This window comes from Theropithecus gelada, chromosome X (assembly GCF_003255815.1).
Source record: "Theropithecus gelada isolate Dixy chromosome X, Tgel_1.0, whole genome shotgun sequence".
NCBI lineage: Eukaryota > Metazoa > Chordata > Mammalia > Primates > Cercopithecidae > Theropithecus > Theropithecus gelada.
Genome location: NC_037689.1, coordinates 99267419 through 99287676, shown reverse-complemented (window position 1 = coordinate 99287676; position 20258 = coordinate 99267419). Strand labels below are relative to the sequence as shown.

Below are 20258 nucleotides of genomic sequence, written 5' to 3'. Positions count from 1 at the left end.
CCCAGATAGCCCCAAGGAAGGTAGCTACCTATAGCACAGTGCCAGAACTGCCCAGCCAGGGGGACAGAGCAGGCGGAGGGAAGGGGAATTGGAGGAGGAAATCAGCCTGGGCTGTTCTACCACAGACTAGAGAGACCCACGCCTGCCTACCTGCCTGTCTACACGCTTGCATTCATTTGGAAAGAAAATAGCCCTGCTAGTCAGTGGTTGAGACTCTTGTAGTCTCCCCTTGCCCCCAAACCATATTTCTTCCCCACACAAGACTCTCCAGACAATTTAGGAAACCAATTATCCCATTAAAATCATAGTTCACAGCCACACCGACAAAGGGAAGTGAAGAAGCAGTCAAGCTATGGGAAAAGCTCAGCACTCAGCCAGCCTGTAGCCCCAGGAGCTCACCCTACCTGTGCTGCCTGGGGAGTCCGTAGCAGGATCCGGCAGCTCCATGATCATCCCTCACCAGGAATCCAGACCTAGTGCCTGATGAGCCACAGACAGGCAGAATCCTGACAGGCTCTAAGCAAGCCCTCTCAGGGAGGCAGGCGGGGCTGAGCCAGGCCAGGAGGCGGGGGTTGTCACCCTGTTTGTTTACTGACCCCCCAGGAATCTGGAGGGGGCGGCTATGTCAGGGCCTGGCTGGTGAATCAGAGCTTTGTCTCTGGAGAATTCCGGTTCACTCCCAACTGGGCCTGCCACACCGGGGCCAGGATGGCCCTCTCAGGCTGGCAAGGATGGCAGGAGTGGGACTGGGCATTCCATGGTGCTGAGGAGGGGCATGCAAGAGGGTAGCTTCTGTTGATTTATTTTCCCTTTCCATGGAAGACACAAAGGGGTCACTCTGCCTCTAGGCCCACCCCTCCCCTGAGGTGGAGGATAAGATCAGACCACCTTGGTGACAAGCTTCTGGTAAGCAATTTCCCCAAGACATGATAAGAGGATGGGCTTGGAAAATAAGCCTTGTCTTAGACTAAGTAAGCCTCCTCAGAGACAGCGAGGAAGGTTTCAGGGACAAAGGACATGGGATGGCAGCATCGAGAAGCAGGGGCAGCAGAATTCCTCTGAATGTGATTATCATTGGGTGAGTGCAGAGGCCAGGAGATTTGTCAGAGTCCACTGTGAAAATAGAGGGGTGCTCTGCCCTGCCTTTGAGAGGTAGAGAGGAGTGGAGGGAGAGCCATAGCCCTCAGACCTCTCGCTGCACTCTGAGGCCAAAGGGAAATGGACGGTTTATGGGCATCCCATTGAACCTTCACAGGGGAGGGAAACGGGTCATTGGGACCCAGCAGTTCCATGTAGGCAGTCATTGCCAGGGAGGCTCCTGTGCCCTGCCTATGCTACCCTGGGTGGGGGCAGGGGAAGGCCCTTTCCCATAAGCCACTGGCCTGGGGGGTAGGGCCCCTCCTGAAGTGGCCACTCTTCTCCTTTTCCAGCAGACTTGTCTGGGAAAAGGTTAACATTCCCAAGCTGGGCCCCCATCCATCAGCACTGAGGGAAAACACATCGTTTTCACCAATAAGTGTTCTGTTCCCATCCTCATTTATCTCCCACAGAGTCTTCTGGACTTTCCAACAGTTCCACATTGTTTCCATGCTGAGGCCCACCTACAGGAATAGTTGGAACAGCTGCCTGACTCTTTCTGGGGTTCTGGGGTGGAGCCAATCAGGGTGGCTGGGGGATGGCAGGGGATGGCAGGCCAAGAGCAGGGAGTTGCTCTACCTCTGGGCCATAGCTTCACTCGTGCTGGGTCCTCTGCACTGCGAATGCCCCAGCGTTAGCAACAGCCCCTTGTGACCCAGCCACAACCAAGCTGTCCTGACTCTGAGGGGAGCACCCACCGTGAGCTGGGCTCCACCCATGTCAGCTTTGCATTCCCTGCAGACTTCTTGGTTTCCTAAACCCCCACCCAGCTGCCATACTATTCTCCATCACCCTGCTCTCCCTCTCCTACTTCCCCATATACTCTCAAGTCACACCTAGCAGAGCCAGGCACACAATAGGCAAATGATGAATAGTAATGTTTTATTTCCCCTTCACTATCAATTGCCTTCTACTTCTGCCTTTGCAGCCAGGATATTTGCTTCTTGCACCCCACTCCCCTTGAGGTTCTCTATCCATCCCTTGAATCTTTGAGAAAAAGGCTGCAGAAAAGGAAGAGAAACTGGATTGTGGCAGAAGACAGAAGTTGGGCCATGCCATCGGCAATCACAAAATGAAGCCCTCAGGTTTCCCTGCCTACATGGTGGTGCTTGGTGGGGGTAGACAATGAACAGGGTAAGCCTTTTGGAAGGGCTCAGTTTCTCAATCCCTCAACCCTGTGAAAGTCCCACTCTAGGGAAGGGGTAGGTTAATGGGGGAGTCTACGTTGACCCTTGCTTTGAGAATATGTTCCAGGCAGTAATTTCTTTCTGGTTGGATGTGGGAAAATAGCTCAGGGGGACCTGACTCTAATGCCTCTCTGGACCTTGACTTTCCTTCATTACTGCCCCCAAAATGGGCTCCCCAGCATCCACATTCTCCATCCCCACTTCCTTTTTCCTCCCTTCTTCCTTCCTGTATATTTAACTGCTGCCTGCCCCCCAGCAGTGACTCAGCACTGCAGCCCATCTGTGAGGCTCCAGGGGACATAGTACTTTCTCACACTCCCATAGCCTCTGGACCCCAAAGTATTGTAGGGCAACCCAAAGTATGCTTAGGCATCTCCCTTCTCCAGTCAACTTTCCCGAGACCTCACTCATTGTTGGGAAAGGGGGCTGCCCTCCCTACTGTCTCACATACATCCTCTACCTGCTTACCAACATACACAGGCGGGCACATACACCACCACCATCACACTACTACGGGAGCAGAGAGAGAGAACAGGCAGATATGAAACTCAGGGAATTCTAAGTGGGGCTGAGCCAGGAGCTATGAAAAAGGCTAGGAACTTGAGAGGAAAAGCTGATGGCAGGAGAGAGACACCTGCAGAATATGGAAGGCATGCCACAGAGAAGCCAAGGCAAAGGAAGGACCTGCCTTGTTCTAGACCATGCCCTGAAGGATCATACTCTTCTAGGACATTCCTGGACCTGTAACTCTTAGAAGGTTAACATGAAACCAGCCCCGCTCAGCTGCAGTGGGCCCTCTGAGCTGCTCAGCCCAATGCTCTTCCTTTCCCTATGCCCCCCCATAAAAGACATCATGAGTAATGAAGGATGGGCCCAATATATTCCCCACGCTATCCAAGGGATTGCATGTATACAGAGAATGCCCCTGAGCCTTAGGAAGTGTGGGTACCCCAAGGATACACAGATCCTGTGTCCACTCTTTCTCCACAGGTCTTTCTTTTACTATCAGATTCTTACCTGAGGGTGGGGGCAGGTGCTTCGGAGGCTGCTGCTATGATGGAACTGGTCAGCTGCCTGCCAATCATGACATCGTGGGAGGGTATAAGGGCATCCCTGCATGACCATAGGTTGCATAAAAACCAAGGCTCATGGGGAGGTGAGGATAGGCAGTGCACCAACTATTGATCATTAAGCACCTGGAAAATCAATACAGAGAGATTTCGAGTCAAGACCTAGAAAAGCCTATGAATCAAGCATCTACCCAGAGGTGGCTTGACCAGATATACAAATAAGTATTCAAAGCCTACTGACCTACCCAGGCCACCATGTACCATAAAAGACTTTATTTAATTATTGACCAAGGAAGCATTTATTGTTTACCTATAGTGCTTTGTGCTAGAGACATAAAGATAACTGCTGAGATATCAAAGCCTAAGGGTAGAGGTGGGGGAGACGGGTAGGGGAGGCAGTCATGTATGCTGATAATTATAATAAAATGTTACATAGCAAATGCTAAAATCAAGAGTTTACCAAAAGGCTAAGGGAGCACACAGTGGGGAACAGCTAACACCGAGAATGTGCACATATTTCAGAAAGAGCACACTTCAGATGAGTCTGAAAAGATGAGTAGATATTTGCTTGTGCAGAGGAGAAAGGGAGAATGGCATTCCCAGCAGACGGATCCACCTGTTTGAAGGTGGATGTCATAAAAAGGCCTAGCATGTTCAGAGGACAATGTGATCAGTATGGTAGAGTTTAAGAGGCACAGAGATGAAAAGACATGGGGGCTTCCCCTGAGGAGTATCACATACAGACAGAACAAATGTGGAGAAAATAATGGCCATAAAGTGTTATTTGAGGTCATAATAGAAGTGTTTATGGGATGAAGTGAAGAGACTGATGAGGGAATCGTGAGTTCTATCTGGTCATGTCAAGAAAAGTCTCCCTAGAGGAAATGTGCTTGAGGTGAGTCATGAAAGAGAAACAGATTTGTCATTAGGCAGTGAAGGTTAAAAAAAAATACAAACATGAAAATTAAATGTATGGTGTGTTCGGTGTGACCAGAGTACAAGGTACGTGCCTTGTTGTGTGTAGCAGGAGATGAGGCTGTGGCCAGATTGGGCCATGCCTTGAATGACAAGCAGAGGATTGTAGGCTTTATCTTGTAGACAATGGGGAGGTACTGAAGATTTTAAGCAGAGAGTGACATAATGAAATTTGCATTTTATTTTATTTATTTTAGACGGAGTTTCGCTTTTGTTGCCCAGGCTGGAGTGCAGTGGCACGATCTCGGCTCACTGCAACCTCTGCCTCCCAGGTTCAAGCGATTCTCCTGCCTCAGCCTCCTGAGTAGCTGGGATTACAGGTGCCCGCCACCATGCCCCACTAATTTTTTTGTATTTTTAGTAGAGATGGGGTTTCATAATGTTGGCCAGGCTGGTCTCGAACTCCTGACCTCAGGTGATCCTTCCACCTCGGTCTCCCAAAGTGCTGGGATTACAGGCATGAGCCACCGCACCCGGCCAAGATTTGCATTTTAGAAAGAGCCCTCTGCCTTCCTTGTAGAGTGATTCTCCAAAAGGAAGAACCTGTTGAGAAGCTGTTAGAATAGGCAGGCAGTTGCAGTGAAGATGAAGCAGACAGCATGACTCTGAGGTACATTAGAGAGGTAAAATACACTGGGCTTGATGATCAATTGGATGTGAACAGTAAGGGAGGAGAAGGAGTCAAAGGTTTCTAATTTGGGAGCTGAGTGGATAATGTTGCCAAATGCAAGAGAAGGAAAACAGGAGAAAGTATATTTGCTGTGGTAGGGGATGGGGCAGTGTTACATAATAAGCTATGCTTGAGACATATTCAGCTTTAGATGTAAAGAGCTAAGCTTAGTAAAGGAGAAATATGGGGACAAAGTTTAGATGTACAAACCAATTGATGGTTTAGAGAATGTATACAAATGTGATGAGAATGGGTGGCAAAGATGATGCTAGGAAATAATAAGGTGATCTCTTTAAGTGTGGGGCAAAGACACACAAACCCTGATTCAAAGGGCCAGAACTGAGCATCTTTTATTCATGATGCTGATAATTAAATAACCACTATTTTTAGACTCTATTCCAGTGGTTCACAACGTTTTAGATATAAGGGGCCCTTCTTAAGACTAAAAAAAAAAAATCTCACTTCACCCACTCTCACCCACAATAGTAGCTGTAATTTTAGAACGTACCGAGTGAGAAAAACATTTATGCATTTAAAGATCTGTGGACTCCTTGCATTAAGTACCCACCCCTCCTCCTCAGGAGACTATAGTACAAGGAGTGAAGATTATTACAAATCACAAGGGCACAAGAGGTTGTGGTCTAAAGGGTACTTTGCTGTAGTCAAAGTCCCTAGAGATTATACAGCTATGTAGCTACTCATCCCCAAAGAATGACTGAAAATATGGCTCATCTGTGATCAGACACCACAAAAGCATTAGTCACTTAGATTAAAAAATGAAGTACTGCTATGGATGTGTTATAAGCATAAAGGCTATAAGAGGCTTGCTTTCAGACCTCTTTTTATGTTAACATTTTTATTTTTGCTGATTATAGAAGTAATACATGATCTTTATAGAAAAACTGGGAAATACAAAAAATAATAGGGATGAAAATAAAAATAATCTTTAATATTACCACCCAGAGATAATCATTACTAACAGCTATGAAGTTTTAATTTTTCTCTGAAAAATACATACATACACTTTTAAAATAAAATTGCCATCACATGCTATCATTTGGTATCCTGCTTTTTTCACTTGTCACTATACCATGGTCATTTTAGAATGTCATTAACTATTCCCTTAAAACATGATTTTTTTTTTTTTTTGAGACAGGGTCTCTCACTTTGTCACCCAGGCTGGAGTGCACTGGCGTGATCTTGGCTCACTGCAACCTCCCAGGCTCAAGTGATCTTCCCGCCTCAGCGCCCCCAAGTAGCTGGGACTACAGGTGTGCACCACAATGCCTGGATAATTTTTTGTAGTTTTGGTAGAGACGGGGTTTTGCCATGTTGCCAGGCTGGTCTCAAACTCCTGAGCTCAAGTGATCAGCCCGCCTGTGCCTCCCAAAGTGCTTATATTACAGGTATGAGCCACCACGCCCAGCCTAAAACATGATTTTTAACAGCTGCATTGGAAGTACAGCACTGTGACTGAGGCCATGGGCACTGGCATCAGACAGACCTAGAGTCAAATCCACACTATTCAGCCTATTAGCAGTGTGGCCCAGGACAAGTTAACCTCTCTGAGCCTCAGTGTCCTCATCTGCAAAATGGGGATAAATAATGATAGCATCCTCACAGAATTATTCTAATGATTAAAGTTAATAATTTAAATAACTTAGCACAGTGTCTGGCAACAATGCACAACTCAGTAAGGGTTAGCTATAGTCATTGTATAGTATTCCACTGAATGGATACACCATAATTTAACAATTAGACATATGTTTATAGTTCTTCTTTTTTATAAATCAAAGTGCAAAGAACAACCTTGTGCATATTTGTGATTTTCTCCATGGGACAATTGCCTATAAGGGGGAATTCCTGGATCAAAGGGTTTATGATATATGTTTCTAAATTGCCCTAGAAAAAGTTACATCATTTTATACGACTACTAGCAATGTATAAGAGTGCCAGTTTCCCAGCACACTTGCCAACAGTATGTATTCTTACTTTATTTGCCAACTTAGTGAGTGAAAATGGCATTTTGAGGATTACTTTGCATTTCCTTAATTGCTAAAGATATTTAGCTTTTCCTCCACACCTTAGTGGTCGTTTTTATCTCTTTTTTCATCAACTATCTCTTTTCTTCTCTTTTGAGATTCGTTTATCTCCAGATTAACTTCCTTCTTTCTTATTCCTCTACTGACCTGATGCTAGGTTGAGGCTTCACAAAACAAAACTAAGGTAAACCCAGGAGTCAGAGAATTCAGACCTTCTAATACCAACACAGGCAGGAAAGGAATAGATTTCTTCTGGTCCTAAAATGACTATCCTCTGCTCTTTTCAGACCTTACCCCTGACCTTGACCTCAAGTCATATTGCCTCTCTAGGCTTAGTTTGCTAATGTATCAAATGTTAATGTTTAAGGGTTGCTAAGCACCAAACACTATCATTCCCTGTATTCATATAGCATGCCTTTGTAGTCTGTTGCGCTTTCATGATCCTAAGCACAACCTAGTAAAGTTGTCCCAGCCAGAATTAAGATCCCACTTTACAGATGAAGATGCTGAGATGCAAGCGAACCAGGGCCTCCTGATTCCTGGGCAAGTGCTCTTTGTTACACACAAAGATTCTTCTGCCTCTATCTAGCGCAATCCTATCTCAAATCACCATCTGCACATACTGATTCTTTTCCTATTCCTCTTTTTAATTTGCAAAAGCTATGAGAGATTGAAGATGAATCAGACTTGGTCCCCAACTGGTCAAATGTAGGAAACAAGACATGTAAACAAAAAAAAGTATAATTTTGGGGGGAAAATTATTCATACCCTACGTGGGTGCTGTGGTTTGAACATCCATCCCCAATGTGACAGTATTGAGAGCTGGGACCTTTAAGAGCTGATGAGGGCTTTGCCCTCATGAATGGATTAATCCATTCATGGATTAATGAATTAATAAGTTATCATGGGAGGAGAATTCATGGCTTTATAAAAAAAGGAAGAGAGATCTGAGCTAGCACACTAAGCCTTCTAGCCATGTGATACTCCATGCCATCTTGGGATGCTTCAGAGAGTCTCTACCAGCAAGAAGATTCTCACCACAGCCCCTCGAACTTGGACTTCTCAGCTTCCATAACGGTAATACATAAATTCCTTTTCTTATAAATTACTCAGTTTCAGGTATTCTGTTATAAGCAACAGAAAATGAACTAAGACAGCAGGACACAGAAATCATGCTATAAGAGGTCACAGAGGAGGAACTGTTCACTTCTAGTTGGAGGGATTGGGGATGTATTTATGGAAAAGAAGCTTTTGAGCTAAGGTGAAAGAGAAGATTTTGACATATGCAGGAGTGGAGGATGCTTTTTGGGGGGCAATAAGCCTTCCCTGCCCTCCCCTAGGGATCCTGCTGGATATGAAACTCTGGCTTTTTGCCACTACAAATACTCTTCCTGATTCTAAAAGCCATACACAGGCTGTTTCAGGAGGATTCAGTGGGAAGGCATTGTTTCTCTTGAGCAGAGATAAAAAGCTTTAAAAACACAGGGGAAATATTAGGATTTCAGTATGAAAGCAAGATTGTTGGCTCATGGAGGACAAAACCCACACCTGATATTTATTTATATCCCACATGTTTTTAACACAGTGCTAGGCACCCAAAAACTGGAGATGTCTAGGAACATATGCTACTTAAATTTGTGTGGAATAATGTACAATGTTAGCATTTGAAACAAGTACAATAACAAGTACGATGTTGGCATTTGAAACAAGGCTTGAAATGGCAAAAAAAAAAAATGCAAAAACTTAAATGTCTATCACTAGGGGACTGATTAAATAATGGTGTATCCATACAATGGAATTCTATACAGCTACTTAAAAAATAATTAAGAACTCTTTATGTCCAATACAAAATGATCTCTTATGATATACTTTAAGTAAAAAGAAAACAAGAGAAAAATCAAGGTGGTGGTTAGTCTACACTTGTATACTAAAAATATGTGCTTATAGATGCAAAAAAATATCTTTGGAAGTATACAAAAGAGCCTGTTACCATTGAAGAAGGGAACTGAGCAGTAAAAATTCTCCCCATCTCTTTGGGATTTCTACTATTTCTGCCCTTTTTAAAAATAAGAAATACACCTATAAAAGTACATAAAGCATATATGCAAAGTATATTAAATCATTATAAAGTAAATTCATATAATCACTTCCCAGGTTGAGAAATAGAATTATTCCCCACACCACATAAGCCCCATGTTGCCAATAGAAGATAAAATTTTTTACTAAATATCATTTTGTACTTTTTGAATTTTGACCCATGTGAACACATTACCTATTTAATAACAGCTAATTCTTCACCCCCTCTCCACTCCCCACCAAAATGCAAGGAGGTCATCAACTATTTTATGGAAAGATTGGTGTGGCAGCTTTCCCATAGCCAAATAAATAATAACTGTATTCTGTGTTTTATATATATTAACTAAGCAGTCTACATACATTAACTCCTTTAATCCTTATGACAACACTATAAAGTAGTTACTATTGCTATCCTCATTGTGTGGATAAGAAAATGGAGGCACAGAGATGGTAAGTAACTTGTTCAGAGTCATATTGTGAATACATCGTGAAGAGCTGGGATTTGTACCCAGGCAGTTGTGTCTCAGAATACAAGTTATTTACCATTATGCTACTCTGCCTCTGTAAATTCTAGAAGCCAGGCTCTGAGGCATTGTAATCACTGATACCTGGATAGTGGAGACAATTTTTGGCTATGGACCACCAGGTGGGAGCCCAAGCATTGACTCAGTTATGCCACTACTCAGGCAAAGACACAAGCAATTAAAAACAGACAGGATGCAGTGAGTCTAAGGTCTGGGGCAGCACTAGGCTGGCAAACAGTGAAAAGCACTTAAGTGACCTTTACAGGACATCTGAGAAGTGAAATTCTGGTCAAGTCTCCTATTTTGAGCTCAGAGCCTCCCCAATGCCTAAAGCTCAATAAATTTTTTTTTTCCAGTAAATAAGCTCTTTCCATCTAGAAACTGGAGAAATCTAAGAGCCTATGTTACAAAAAGACCTCCAGAAGTGGACAAAGATGTCTGCTGCAGTATTGTTTACAATAGCAAAAATCTGCATTCACTCAAATGTCCACCAACAGGGGACTGGTGAGTAGACTATGTCTGAGACATATCACAGCATGATTGTCTGGGGCATAGGCTCTGAACCAGGATGCTCTGGCTTGCACCCTGCCCACTTATCAGCACAGATATGGACAAGCTCCCCAGTCTTACTGTGCTCCAGTCCCCACATCTGTGAAACAGGGATAACAAAAAAGACCTACATGTTAGCTTTGTTGCAAGGAGTTAATTCATAGTTTCTGGCATTTAGTAAATATTCAACTGTTATTTATTATGATAGCCACTCACATGGTAGAATATTATGTAGCTGTTAAAAAGAAAGAGGTAGATCTATATGCACTGATTTGGACAGATTTCAAAGTTATATATTTTAGGCCAAAGAAAACAAACAAATGTCAGAATAGCATGTGTAATGGAACTCCAATTTTGTAAAAACAATCTACTGTGTGTATGTGCAGAAAGGAAGCCTGGACATCTGTTTTTTGTTTTGTTTTTTGTTTTTTTGGTTTTTTTTTGAGACAGAGTCTCACTCTGTCGCCCAGGCTGGAGTGCAGCTGGAGTACAGTGGCATGATCTCGGCTCACTGCAACCTCCACCTCCCGGGTTCAAGTGATTATCTTGCCTTAGCCTCCCAGCCGAGATTGTGCCACTGCACTCTAGTCTAGGCGACATAGCGAGACTCCATCTCAAAAAAAAAAAAAAAAAAAAACTTGCAAACATTTATGATTCTTGGGAGAACAAATTCAAGAGATAGGGAAGACTTCTAAGATGAAGAGATTCTGTAAAGAACAGGGCAATGGGAAGGAGACCCCCTTCCCATGGGCTACAGATTCCTCTCCCCAATCCAAGGTAACACTGTGTAACTGTCTTTCCTCTCACACCACTGCCTTTCTTCCTGACAGCATGGCAGTAAAGAGAGAAGATACACATTTCATTGGTAACAAACTTTGTTATACTTCCTAAAATAATTCCTGCAATGCAGCCAAAAAAACAAGGTTCTGCTTCAGATGTACCTCATTTAATGAACAAATCGTAGAAACTCGGATTTTCAAGCTAGAAAGGACCTTTGAGATCATCTAGGCCAATCCCCTCATTTACAAATGAAAACAAGGAAACGTATTCCTGAGAAGTTTAGCTGTCAAGCAATTTTGCGAAATAAAATTTATTATCCAATTAAAAAAATCAGAGACGCATCCCCATGGGAGAAAACTGTAAGAGCCAATTAATGCAATAAACCTGAAACCTTTATACACTGATGGTGGGAGTGTAAGTTAGTACTATTTTGCACAGTGATTTGACAATATCTCCCAAAGGTGACAATGCGCATACCCTGTAAGGGACAATTCCACCCAGATATTTACCCAGTACAAACTGTCACCTAAGAATAGCTACACAAGAAAGATCACAGTACCTCTGTGATTGCTCAAAACTAGAAATAGCCTAAATGTTCATCAACAGCAGAATAGATAAAGTGTGGTATAGTCATTAGAGGAGTATACAATAGTGAAAAAAATGAGTAAACTAGAGCCCCGTGTTATACAACATGGATGCTTTTCACAAATATAACATTGAATAGAAAAAATAAGTTTCAAGCCAGTTGCATTGGCTCATGGCTGCAATCCCAACACTTTGGGAGGCTGAGGCAGGAGGACTACATGAGGCCAGGAGTTTGAGATCAGCCTGGACAACATAGCAGGACCCTGTCTCTATGAAGGAAAAAAAAAGTAGCTGGGCATGGTGGTGCCACCTGGGGGGTGGTGAGGTTGGAGGATTGCTCCAGCCCAGGAGCTCGAGACTGCAGTGAGCTATGATTACACCAATTCACTCCAGCCTGGATAACAGTGCAAGATCTTGTCTCTTAGGAGGAAAAGAAAAGAAAAGAAAAATCACATTGCAGAAGAATACATATAATACACCACTGATATAAACTTTTAAAACATATAAAGCAGTAGTATATGTTGTTTAAAAATACATACATGTATAGTAAAAGTATATACATCAATGCATGGGAATAATAAACACCAAATCCAGGATAGTGGCTACTTTGGAAGGAAAGAGAGAACTTTAATCATGGAGAATAGACAGAAGGTTTCAACTCTACTGGTAATGTTTCTTTACTAAGCTGTGCAGTGAATAACCTGATTTTCACCATATTATTTTTATACCTTTTTGAATGTACGAAGATATTTCATAACACATTGTTTAAAAGAATGCAACAAAGCCCATGCTGAAAAGAAAGTTGACAATTTTTGCATATAACAAAATACTAGAAGAAATGTATTAAATGTAAATGTTGCACTCAAAATTTAAGGATTATTCCTTAAATCTGCTTCATTTTCCTGGGACTAGTTTCACAGGAGGGGACCTGCTAGAGAAGCAGCAGTTGGGTACAGTGGGCTGGGGAATCAGGAGATAATCCCAGATTCTCATCAGCTATGGGAAGGAAAACAATATGATTAACCTCTTGGGTTTTTCATGTTTAGAAATGCATTGTTGGACTAGATTATCTTACAAGTGTTATCCATGTGACAATTTCTTCCGGTTTGTTTGTTTGTTTTTGAGCAGCAGTTCCCTAAACTGTATCTGCAAGAGGCAAAAAGTGTTTTTCATAAAGAAAAGTGTTCCCTGGTCAAACCAGTCTGGGATGTACTGGGTTAAACAAAATTAAACAGATTCATTTACAGCAGTACTTCTCAGAGTCTTTAATATGCGTTATATATACTGTGACTCTCCAAAATGAGAATTCGGTTAAGAAGCATTTCCAAAAAAGTATTGAACTGCAGAATACACACACATGCATGCACACACACACCCAACACTTATTTTAAAACAGAATTTATTAACATTCTCTCAGGATGGGGCTCTATAGAACATTGGTTTGGTAAATGCTATCCTAGAAGGATTTATCTCACTTGCTATTTTTGTTGCTGATGCACGTTTAGAATCCTTCGTAAGGGAGGAATGTCATTTCATAGTATAATTTCCACTGAATGGGTTTCCTCTTAGTGTGTATCCCTGAGAAGTTTAGAAGGCTATCTTCTCGGCCTTCATTAGTGAGATCCCATCCTAGCTGGCATGGTGGCAGATCCAACATCAGAAACTTCTGAGCATCTACAGTTAGAAGGGCTGAATCCCAGATGTGCTCTCCACATCTGGCTCGGGGCCTTTGCTAAATTCATTGCTTCAAGCTATGCTCCTCTCCTTTATGGCGGACTTGAAGGGTAATCTGAACTGGAGCACAGAGCTACTTAGCTGAGGCTGAATGCCTAGAAGTACAAATCTCACAAGAAGAGGAGCTCTTTCCGTGTGCCTTCATCCCCCAGCAATGGTTTACAGAAAGCAAGACTACAGGGCAGAGGCCTGCCCACCCAGAGACAGAGGGGCTTGGTCTTCTTTCAGAAACAGGACACAACACTGCCACTTCCAACACTGCCTTTTCACGGAGGTTTCCTTAGAAGGCCCTGAGATTCTCTGGGATCATCTCCCCACGCAAACCTTAGAAGGAAAATCTCCTGAGGCTTGTGGTTCCCATAGGCCTTTTAAAAGGTGATTTACCTGAGGGCCTTTCATCTAGAAACAAGGATTCCTTTGGAAAAGTCAGGAATTAAGATGAACTAGACATAGAGCTTTTTTAAGGCTTTTGTTCTTTTGACAATCAAAATGAAAATATTTTTTAAAAGTATGTTCTTTTCCAGACAGCATGCACCATGCTTTCAACGGAAGCAGGCGGCAGCTGCTGCTGACGTCCTCCTCTACCCCACTCCACCCCACCCCATCCCAGCCTTGCCACCTGCTTAGACCCAACACCTGTGAGGCCTGGCTCGACCTGCCTACCAAAGGAAGGATAAACATTAACTACCCATACAGTCTCAGGCCCACTTACTAGGCTGGGGCACTTGGCCTGATGCTGGGAAAGGTGGTGAGAGCAGGTGATGGGGTGTTAGACTCCAAGAGAAGCAAGCCCTATTTGAAACCACTCCAAGCTAGGCTTTCAAGAGTGGAAAGATGCCTCCTGATTACAGGGTATAGAAAGGAAACCAGGGGAGAAGATAAGGGGGAAAAAATGTCACAGGAAAAACAACAGAGCCAGGAAGTAAATGCAGAGATGAGATGAGCCCTTCAGCTCCAGGCTCTTAGGTCAGAGCCTGGTTTACTTCAGCAAAGAACTCCTGTGTCCTGTCTACTGGCCAGAATACTCATTTGTTCAGGGAACCTACTCCAAGGTCCCATGTTTCCTCTCTCCTCCCTTATTAGCCAATGCTTTCCACACACCTTTCCTTCCCTCCTGCCAAGAAATATACCCTTGGACAAAAAGCATGCTATTGAGAACCTAAAATAAATAAATAAATGCCCCTCTCTTCTCAGAGAAGCAAACTGTGTACCTCCTTCTTATTCATTTTTAGACCTTAGTTGCTCAAATTGGCTTGAGTTTCTATTCTTGGGCATCTTTTTTTTTCTTTATGAATCTAAATGGTGACTACTTTATTGTGGACATTTTTTAATGCAAGTTTTCCCCTAAAAGCACATGCAAACAGACCACAGGCAGGCACATGTACACACACACACACACACTCATTTTCTCTCTCTCTTCCCCCACCCCCTGCCCGCCACACAGTACCTCTGGAGCTTCCCCTCCCTCAGTCATTTCCCCTCAGCCAGCTGAACAAGGGCAAGGCTTGGAAATAATTTTTCTGTGGCCTACCTTCTGATTCCGTCAAGTCTGAGAAGCAGGCGGCAGCTGTAAGCTGGGAGGCCGGGGCTGGGCTGCCTCTGTGAATCAGCAAAGAAGTCCCTGAGACAGGGATGCCGACAGCTGCTGTATGCACACTCTCCCTCTGTTTCTCCCACCTCCCTGTCTTCCTTCTTCTCCTCCTCCTCCCCTCTCAGAGCTGCTCTGTGTTGCTATGCAATCCTATCACCAGGACTAACAGCATCATTCCGACCTCAGGCAAAAATACCCTTGACTGGGCAAACGCAAGAAGAGCAAGGACAGTTTTGTAAAACTACCAGAGATGTGGCGGCTCTTGGAGATTTCAATTCATTAGAAGCAGAGGAGGAAAGCGGAAGAGCCTGAGAAGCAGAGGGGGAGAGAAGGAGACAGGGATTGGGGAAAGACGGGGAGAGGGGGAGAGGAGGAGAGGCTTCCACTGGGGAGGAGGAGACAAAAAAGCCCCGGAGATCAATCAGGCTGCTGAGCGAGCAGCCTGGACCCCAACTTACACTGATCTAGCCCACAGACAAAACCAACTTCGGAGCCAGCAGCTGGCAGGGGCCCCTCGTAGCCAGTCCAGGATTCTGTTTCTGTGTTGAGGGTTGAAACGCTGTGATCTAGAATCATCACTGGTACTCAAGGTACAGTTTTGGGCTCAGGACAGTCTGCCAGTCACCCCTAAATCTCATCTTCACACCCTCTTAGATCTCACATATAGAAAAAGCCTCAACAAATTGGGGAAACAAAATGGATCTTCAATAATTCGGGAAAATACAGCTCCTCCATGACTCCCCTCAATGACTACCCCAGGCACCTTCCTGCTTTTGTCCGTACCAGCCCTTAGGAGAAGAGGGTATGAACTCCAAACACCCTGAGAGACCTGGGAGAAGCCACTAGCAGGATAGATAAGATTATATGCCTTTACCAAGTGCCCAGCACACAGTAGGTTACTTAATAAATATATGTTGAATGAGTAAATTGAATGAATGAATAGGTGGATGAATAGCAGTCAGAAAGTCCCCATCCTCATCCTCCTACACAAACATACAAAGATTTAAAGCCCCAGCAGTCCCAGGTCACCACAAAGGATAAAAGCAGCTTTCTTCTTTCCTCCCTCCATCTCTGGAAACAGGGTGTATATGGAGAAAGAGAAAGACTGGTTGGGAGTGGGTTGCTTAACTTCACTGATTTGCCTCTAAAAACTTTATAAGCTCTGATGGCACTGGAACTTTGAAAATACTTCCTAGGGCTGGGCGTGGTGGCTCACACCTATAATCCCACATTTTGGGAGGCTGAGGTAGGCGGATCACAAGGGCAGGAGTTCGAGAGCAGCCTGACCAACATGGTGAAATGCCATCTCTACTAAAAAAATACAAAAATTCGCTGGACATGGTGGTGTGCACCTGTAATCCTAGCTATTCAGGAGGCTGAGGCAGGAGAATCGCTTGAACCTGGGAGGTGGAGGTTGCAGTGAGCCAAGATCGCACCACTGCACTCCAGCCTGGGTGACAGAGCGAGACTCCGTCTCAAAAAAAAAAAAAGAAAGAAAATACTTCCTAGGACTAGTATTTACATAGAATCTAGGACTAGTGTTTACAAAGTGTCTAAAGGACCCAGAATTATGGTTTTTTTAAGTTCCATTTTAAAATTATTATGTGATTTTTATGAAGTATTTTTATTATTTATTTTTGACAAATAAGAATTCTATATATTTATGGGCTCCAGTGTGATGTTTTGATCTATGTATACTATGTAGAAAAATTCAGCCCAGCGAATTAACATATTCATCATCCCACCAACTTATCATTTTTTTTGTAGTGAGAACATTACAAATCTATTCTTTTAGCAATTTTGATACATACAATACATCATTAATCACTGTGGTCATCATGATGATCATTACTATTATTGAAAACCTTCAGCTAGAAAATAGTGTGTATGTATGTGTATGTTTTCTTTTGAGGTGAAATTTTAAAAACTTAAGTTGCTAGCTTCCGTAAAAGGCTAGAAATATGGCCTGATTTCCTCTTCAAAATAAGCAACATAGAAACCAATAGCCCCTGTCATCAAGCTTTCAGAGCTGTGTAAGTAGCCCTTCCTATCTGGTCCAAATAGCAGAAGGCAGGCTCCCATGCAGGTGCAGAAAAGGCCTTTGATTTCTGAAGGGGCTTTTGAAAACACGTCCGGCTTCTCAACCTACACATCCGCAACAGAACATTTCTCAGCTACCTAGCCTAGCCCAGGCCTGACCCTGTCTCGCCCTCCATCCTAGCCCTGGAAGCTTACAGGGTTTGTCAACACCATCCAGAACCAGGGCCCTCAGAGTCCTTTACAACTGACTTGGAATGAGTTGGAGTGGGGAGCTGGCTAGAAGAAAGACCAGAGGGAACATTCTGAGAAATAGTTTGGGATGGCACACACAGAACAACTGTGATGGACTTATACAAAACACATGGGAACCTGACTCACTGCTCACCTTCGGCACCAGCTCACCACATGCCCAACAAGCACATAGTCTAGGCTCAACTATTTTCAGAGGAGGGCAAAGAAAGATAAAAGTAGGTCGGGTCACAAGCTTTGACTTTAGTTTCACCTTGGTAACTGGCAGAAGGATGTTCAAGGCTCACCCTGGTATCACTGCACAGGACTTTGCTAGGGTATTTCAGATAGGGAGAAAGTATGTGTAAAAGCACAAAGGTTAGAGCACACAGCCTGCTGAGGAACTGCACGTCCTAGTTAAGTATGGTTAAGACAGGGATATGGGTAGGAAAGGGGAGAAGGTGGCAGGAGATGAAGCTATGGAAGCACATGGGATCAGCCCATGGGGATGCTGGAATACCATGCTAAGGATCATTTAAAATGTTTAAGCAGGCAAGTGGCATGATCAGGTTTATGTTTTAGAAATATCACTCCAGTGGTTTTCATTCAAAGAACCATTACTGAGTGTCTTCTACACTCCAGATTCTGTGCTAGACCCCAGGGGCACAGAGAAGACGGGAAGACTGCCTTCAAGTTGCTCATAGCCTAATGCGTGAGACAGTTAATTAAAAACAAATACAATACAGTGGTAAGTGAAATGAAGAATGAATCTGAGGGGAGAAAGGCTGGAAGCCTGGGTGCCTGGTAGGAAGCAGTTGCAGTACTTATCTGATAAGGGCCTGATGTAGGGCAGTTGGTAGTAACGGTGGAAAAATGGACAACCTGGTTTTATATTGGAAGAGTGGGCCTCATCCCCAAATGGATCTTCTTCATACTGGCCTTTCCATGTATTGATTCTTCCTAGTCTGCCTACTTGCTGCATTGCTAAAGGAGAAATAAACTGTATTTTTGTCCTTTGTGGGTGGGAGAGATGGTATAGCTTATTCTCATTGCTGTTTTGCCATTCCACAGCCTTATTTGCTAGTCCCTGACCATGTTTACCAAAACAACTACTTCGGTTCATTTCTACTCTTACCAGACACCCAACCCCAGCCACCTACCTCAGCAAATAACTTTCATTCTCTTGCTTTACTGAAAAAGTGGATGTTATCCCTGCAAACCTCTCTATCTTAGAATGTCTTCCAATCTTTCCCTCCGATGTCTCCAGACAAAATGAAATCGTTTATTACCTCCCTAAGGTCAATGCCTCTTCCCATAACCTCAGGCCGTTTTCTTTGTATTCCCTCTGGGAACTTCTTATACATTATTTTCTTTCTTGCTTTCCTCTGCAATCTTCTGGTTGCCTCTCTTTTCCTGCTGTTGAAAAACATGTGAGGAGCAGGAAGTATGTTGACTCCAATGAGCTGGGAAGTGGGAAGAATGTTTCCCCACTATAGAAAGCCCCACCCCCTTGGGCCGGGCACAGTGGCTTACATCTGTAATCCCAGCACTTTGGTGGGCCGAGAGGCAGGAGGATTTCTTGAGCTCAGGAGTTTGAGACCAGCCCGGGCAATATAGTGAGACCTCGTCTCCAAATAAATAAAGTTTTTTAAAAAGGAAAGTCCCATCTCACGTACACACACACAACCAGTTTAAGACTATGTTATGGACAAACTGGAGAAAGTTTAGAGGGAAGCAGCATCATCAGGGCAAAGAATACCCAGGTTTCAGTAAGGTTGGGAAGTAAAAAGTGTCCCTGAGAAAATGCAGAATAATAATAAATCTTTGCCAGCTATTATTTGCAGAATATCTTCTGCCATATTATTTGATTTACATAGCAGAGATTGCTTCCAGTGAATTGATGTTCCATGCAGAAAAACCAAAAGGGTTAGTAGAAGAACAGATAGAGGCAAATGTCTCAGGACAAACAAGATTAATATGAATTGGGATGAGAGAATGAGTCAGAGAGTAGGAGGGAGGGATTTTCACCACATAGATGCAGGAGGCTGGGAGATAAGTTGAAGGAACATGTTAAGTTGGAGGAACAGGTTAAAAATGTAAGGGCACAATGTCAAAAAGGCTGAAATTCCTCATTGGAGTTGATAAGGAATAATGGAAAGCCATAACAGACTAAGGGTTGAAGAATCAGTATTGTCCCAGTCAATGGTCTGAGCACTCTCTGTTGCTTTTGTTGAACATCTGAAAATGCGGAACTCATTTTACACACTTGGTTACCTCCCACCCTCTTCTGCTGTTCTTCAAGCTTCTGCTAAACCAGACCCAGCAGCTGGGATGTTATATAACATAACTTCTATTTATGTTTTCAAATATATTCCATTTAGGCCAAAACCATTCAAGCTACGGTTAAAGTGGTACAGATGAAAGAATGTTGAATTAGGAGTCAAAAGACAAAGGTTCTAATCCCGATTTTGCTACTAAATTGTCACTGACCTTTTTGAGCTTTGATTTTTTCCTTCACCAGATAGGAGATAATAGCTGTCTGCCCTGTTTACTTCACTCATTTGGGTTGAGACTCAAATGGGATAATGGATGTGAATGTATATTGAAACTATAAAGTGTTATTCAAATGTAAGAGATTATTATTTCTATTGCTTCAAGGTCCTGGTGGTTTTCCTATATGCAGAGGACATACATCCTAGAGTAGACTATAGCAGCTAAGGATGTCGTGCCAGGAATTTAATTAGCTCCCTGTTTCCATGCTAGATCAGATACTATATTTCTTTAAGTAGACATACCAACCAGACAGTTCAAGTTTATTCACTATCTTTCACATTATCAACCTTCCTATCCTTCTTTCAGCCCAGACTGCTAGACATATGCACATTCACTAGCAAACTTTCACATATGAGCTTCCAAGAAAACATATACAATTCAATAAGAACTACTGATTTTCAGCTGGGTGCGGTGGCTCACACCTGTAATCCCAGCACTTTGAGAGGCTGAGGCGGGTGGATCACCTGAGATTGGGAGTTCAAGACCAGCCTGGCCAACATGGTGAAACCCCATCTCT

At 43.4% G+C, this 20258-nt stretch overlaps 1 protein-coding gene across 2 annotated transcripts in view; it reads right to left on the bottom strand.

Annotated features, from left to right (window-relative positions):
* Window positions 1-15063, bottom strand: part of DRP2 (dystrophin related protein 2) — a 44653-nt gene extending 29590 nt beyond the window's left edge. Inside the window, exons 1-3 of one of the 2 annotated variants that reach the window (XM_025372589.1) lie at window positions 14861-15063; window positions 10362-10465; window positions 3342-3520 (exon numbers count right to left, since the gene is read on the bottom strand). In XM_025372589.1, coding sequence (XP_025228374.1) covers window positions 3342-3458 — 117 coding nt within the window. In that variant the 5' untranslated portion in view covers window positions 3459-3520; window positions 10362-10465; window positions 14861-15063. The remainder of the gene's footprint in view (window positions 1-3341; window positions 3521-10361; window positions 10466-14860) is intronic. The other variant, XM_025372590.1, reaches the window with a different exon arrangement.
* Between the last annotated feature and the right edge of the window lie 5195 nt (window positions 15064-20258).